At 55.2% G+C, this 5442-nt stretch overlaps 1 protein-coding gene across 1 annotated transcript in view; it reads right to left on the bottom strand.

Annotated features, from left to right (window-relative positions):
• Positions 1 to 5442, bottom strand: part of ARID3B (AT-rich interaction domain 3B) — a 27035-nt gene that overhangs the window by 7301 nt on the left and 14292 nt on the right. The window contains exon 5 of the mRNA XM_042021746.1: positions 743 to 926. Within this exon, the coding sequence (XP_041877680.1) occupies positions 743 to 926 (184 nt within the window). The remainder of the gene's footprint in view (positions 1 to 742; positions 927 to 5442) is intronic.

The following is a 5442-nucleotide window of genomic DNA, read 5'->3' as shown; positions in this document are numbered from 1 at the left end:
CTGAAATATCCTCTATAAACCACCCAGAATTCCCTCACAACTGAAATACCCTCTGTAAACCACCCAGAATTCCCTCACAACTGAATTATCCTCTCTAAATCTCCCAGAATTCCCTCACAACTGAATTATCCTCTATAAATCTCCCAGAATTCCCTCACAACTGACAATCTGAAATCCTAAGAACCAAGATCTCGGACCACAACACTTTAATCCAAGGAATTCTGAGGAATTACCCCTGTCCAAGGCATCTGTACTGAGCAGCACCAAGCCTTACCCCCTTGGAGGAGTTTTGGCCCACAGGTTTGCAGGAGACCCAGCCTGTGGGAACGGTGAGGAGCTTCCCTCTCTGGGGTCCTAAAATCTCCCCTAAAAACTGAGTCTCCACAGGAGCTGGGAGTGCATTCCCAGCCCTTCATTGCTAAGGCACAGCTTCACTCTGTTCAATTGTACAGGGACTTCACTTCCACCAGTCTTTTCCCTCTGCTTATTCCACTTTTTCTTCCTCAATCCTGCGCTTGCAGGTCAGGAAACCAATCCTTACAGGAAGGAGGTGCTGAATTCCCGATTCCCAGTGCTAGCAGACACTAAATCACCAGGAGGAGCCCCCTCCTCCCTGTGCCAAGAGCTCCTCTTGGGAGGGACAGACAGGGCCCTGAGGGGGCAGAATGGCCGGGGATGGAGGGAGGGGCAGGAGATGGGAATTCCATGCAGGAGATGGGAATTCCAGGCCTTCCCAACTCACTGCGTGCGCAGGGTGAAGGCGGCGCTGGTGATGGAGGTGGGAAGGTTAAGGCCTTTGGTGATCTCCCTCCAGATCTTCTTGTTGATGATCTCCACCAGGCCGCCCTTCTCGGTCACCAGCTTGTAGAGCATGTAGAGATCCAGGATCTGCTTGGCCATGATGGGGATCCGGTTGATGGGAGTTCCTGCGGGGGAGAAAAGGAGCACGGAAAGGATGGAGTCAGGGATGGCAAGAGGCTGAGGGGACGGGCAGCTTGTGGGGGGGGATCCATCTCTCTCCTAACAGGGAATTCAGGGAATTTGCAGCCTGGCTCGAGGACTCTCCATGGATGAGTAAATGAGGCAGGGGAGAGCAGCCACAGGGCACGGCCTTTCCGTGGAAAACCCTTTCCTGTGGGCAAAGGGAATGACCAGACCAATAAAAACCTGCGGCTCCCGAAATAGAAAGAGGGGAAGTTGGGACTATTGAATCCGAGGCACAAAGGAATCAGTTTTATGAGCTCAGGGTTAAAACCCTTGGATAAAAATCCTGGCTGTGCTCGGGGAGGGGCTGAGCAGCTCCTGGTGGTTCAGCTTTCCCAGGATGTGCTGTGCTGTTTGCCTGGGAACAGCAGAACCGAGGGAATTGGCACCAGAGAACACCTCTCCCCCATGGAGACACAACTCCAGCTTCCCTCACACTTGGAACAACCTGGAGAGGTAAATAAAGGCTGCTCCTTCCCCTGCTCACACAGAGCTTCCAGCCTCCCACTCCTTTTCCCTGAACGTGCTCCCAAACACTTCCCTGATGAGGCCACGGCAGCTCTGAGCATCCCAAACCCAGGTCCTGCTCCACCCTTCCCACTCAGTTTTGTCATATTTCAGGTTAACGCAGAGGAAAATCTGATTTTTAACCCGTCAGTGTCCCTTTGGCAGCTCCTGAAAGCGCTAAAGCCCAAACTAACGAGATTTAGGCACGGAAAGGAAGAAGGAATAAAGAAAAGCTGATGTGGCAGAGCTTTTATTTGGCCTGGGAAAACTCTGTCCTGGATCAAAGGGCCGCCCAGCCCAGGGCAGCATCCTGTCCCCACAATGGGCAGCCCGACCCTGGCAGGAAGGCTTGGGAAGGGGGGCAGGGACAATTACGGAATCCTCAGTCCCAAGGGGAGGCCGGTGCCACTGCTGGCAGCCCCGGATCCCCCCGGTGCCCCGCACGGAGCCGTTTATGGCCCTTATAAACGGGCTCATTCCGTGCACTGAAAGGAGCCCGGCCCTGCAGCTGTCCTCATTACCCATCCACGGGGGATTTTTTTCCCTGCCTTTTCTTTGGGAAGCCTGTTAGGCATTAGCTCGTGCTGCCGATTCCCACAGGTTAACGAGATGCTGGATAAAACAGCCCATTTTGTGCAGCTTTAAAGGGCTGAAAACCCCGCCGACTCAAAGCATCCAGGAGCAGCTTGATCAGGTTTCCATCCATTTACATCAATCCCATCCTCTTCTCCCATCCGAGCAGCTCTTCCCTGCCCACAGAGCGGCGATCCCACAGCCTGCAGCACATCCCCTTCCTGACCTCAGGGGTGCAGATCCCTGAAATCCCTGACTTCGGGAGCACACAGGGAATTCCAAACCCTCCAAACCCCCTGTGGCTCCATCCCAAAAATCCTGGGTTTGCTCTGTTTTTCCCCAAGCCTCCATTTTGTGTCGGGGTGTCGTGGCGGCCCGGGAGGAGGGTGACAGCGGCACGGGATCCCTGGGAATCAGGGAATGATCAAGTTACCGGCCCGAGCTGTCACTCATCAGCTGAGTCAGGCAGCCGTAGGGAAAACAGGGAAATATTTCCTTCCAAAGCCTCCAGGAAGAGCCAGGGCTGGGGTTTCCACCCCAAAACGCCCCTTCTTTCAGTCATTAACCAGAGCAGCAAAGCCTTCGCTCGGCTGGAGGGGGATGAAGCCCCTCTCCCCCCACTCAGAGCCACCCGAGTTTCCCCAATCCAATGGAGGGAACAGCATTAACTTGCCCAGCAGGGACTTTCATCCCGATGGAGAGTGAAAGGGAAGGCCCACGGATAAGGCTCAGCTGCTCACACAGAATTATTGACAAATACCTGCCCCTTCATGTCGCCCATCTCACCCTTCTCCAGACTGCCCCAGCTGAGCAGCTGGGGAAATGCACAGATCATTAATCCAGACTCACCTGCATCAGCAGGGAATAGAGGCTGAACACCTCCTGGGAGCTGCTCCCAGCTGCAGCAGGGACAGTGACAAACCCTGAGCTCCCCGAGGCACCTCAGCAGCCCTGGGACACCTTCCCTCGCTCAGCTTTGCTTTCAAACAGGGCCAAAGTGCCCTGAAATTTCATTTATAAACCCAGTTAAACAGGGATCTATAGAGAAACACACACTTAGAAACTCGGCTGAACAGGGATTTATAGAGAAACACACACTTACAAACTAAGCCAAATACGTTTAGATTGAGAATAGAAATTTACCCATTGAGATAAAACCTCGAGTTTGGTTTTGCCGCCCTCCACACACATAAAATTTCTTTGTACAACTGAGAAACTCTACAGCAGGGACAGGACTGCTCCCATCCTGCTGGAATAATTCCATTTTCCATGCTTCCCTACCGCACTGCCCCAAGTACCACCCCACGGGTCCAGCAGAGAGCGAGTCGGGGTTCGGGCCCGGCGAATTCCCGGTGTTTTCCAGAGGGATCGGTGCCCTCTCCTCCCCCAGGCCTGCCTTTATTGGAAACCCCGACAGGAAGGGCTGAAAGCCGAGAAGCCTGGGCCCAGCGGATCCTGTCCCTGTCAGGGGCCATGATGGATTACTGTCATCTGGCAGCACCACGATTAATGATCCCGGGGTCAGGGGGCAGAATTCCAGAGGGAAAGGTCAGCAGCCGGGGGCACAGCGCAGGACTTGTTGCCTTTTGATGGCAAACTCATTTTACTGTACTTCCAATCTCCTGCCCCGAGCCCTGCCCGGCTCCGAGAGGGAGAGGAAGATCCTCTTCTCCCAGCTTCCCTGGAAAACAACTTCTGCTCCCTTCTAGCAGAGCCCCAGCTCCATCACCGGGCTCATGGCAGCCAAACGAGGGGCACAGGGAGGCCGTTCCCACTGGGCAAGGGGAGATGCAGAGCTGATAAACACGGAAGGGGAAAGCAGAGCCACCCCACGGCCCACGGGCTCCTGGCTTGCTGAGGAGAAATGCAGCCACAACCTGGATTTCTGGAATTAAGGCATTCCCTGGAGGAAGGCTGACTGGAGCCATAAACATCCCCGGCCTTGGAGGGAATTCCTCCCCTTCCAAAGCCTCCTCTGTTCCAGGCGGACGGATCGGGAGCCTCGGGGGCTTCTCCGGAGAGGCCTCAGTGTCCCCTCTGCTCGGAAAATCTGCTGGAATTGCAGCCTCCCAGAGCTCCTGAGGGGGCTGAGGAGGGTGTGAGCCCCAGGAAAGCCTGGAACGGCTGGGTTTACCCAGGAAGCAGCTCCTGGAGAAGAGAGTCGGCTCTGCTCGGCCTCGCCGAGGGATTCGCTTTGGCCCATCCTCTTCCTCCCCATCCAACACCACCCCAGGGCGTTGTTTTCCTCTTCTCCATCCTCCCTTAGCCGAATTTCGGAGCCAGACCTCCACCTGGAGGTGCAGACTGAGGACAACTGCCCCAAAGGCGGGTTTTAACCAAACTCCAGGCAGTTTTAGGGGTTTGCTCGGCTTTCCCTGCCGCTCTCCCCACACAGGGATTTCCCCACCACCCAGCGGCCTAAGCCACGACTTGTCCTGCACAAAGGGCCCTTAATCACACCCAGCCCCTGCAGCTCTGCTTTCCCAACCACCTCCCACTTTCCCTCTCCGATTTCCTCGCAGGAGTGTCCATTTTACAGCAAGGAACAAAGGAGGTGAGAATCCCAAGTGCTTAAATGGCATTTAAATGGCAACGAAATGTGCTCTGGAGTGAAAAACAGGCACGGAAAAAAGACATTTTGGAAGCTGCGACATGTACCAGGTAAATAAAAAGCTGCTCTTCCCACTCTAAATATGCTCAGAGGAGAAATTGTATCAGGCAGCCAAAAGGAACAGGTTTTCCCCAGGAAACTGGGAAAGTCCACAGGGATTTAAAGTAATATCGAGCCAAATCTTGAGGGGAACAGAACTCTGTGTTTCTCTGAAGGGAGGCACAGTAATTCCGTGGGGTGTGTGATCTCGCAGCTAAACAGAGGGAAAATTCACTCCACAGCAGCAAATCAGCTTGGCTCCCGCGCTGCCTCAGCTCCTCGTTTGCCCAAATCCCTCTCCAGGGCCAAATCCTGGCTGCTTCAGGGCTTCAGCCCGAGTTTTATGGGGTTTGGCTCTCCAGAGCCGGGATGAAGAGCCCCTCTCTGCTCCCTCAGTGCCACAGCTGATGCGGCCTGTCCAGGCAGGGCATTCCCACCATTCCCACCTCCCAAACAGGGAGTCAGCACCTGATCCGGGAGCCTGCAGCCCATGAGAGCCCATCCAGGGGGAGATCAATCAGCCTCGGGGGGACAGGAGGCCACCTCTTATCTGCTGCCCTTCAAAGGGGCTGCCCTGATCAGATTGCAGGGCCTGATGGGCACCAGTGCCCAGCCACGGCCCCTGATCCTGCCCTGGATCCCACGGAGAGCTGCAGTCCCTGATCCCATGGAGAGCTGCAATCCCTGATCCTGCCCTGGATCCCACGGAGAGCTGCAATCCCTGATCC

Source organism: Corvus kubaryi, unplaced genomic scaffold (assembly GCF_017639235.1).
Source record: "Corvus kubaryi isolate FWS band 111438036 unplaced genomic scaffold, C.kubaryi_AGA036_p1.0 37172, whole genome shotgun sequence".
Lineage (NCBI taxonomy): Eukaryota > Metazoa > Chordata > Aves > Passeriformes > Corvidae > Corvus > Corvus kubaryi.
Note: the sequence above shows the minus strand (reverse complement) of the source record. Positions and strands in the feature narration are given on the sequence as shown.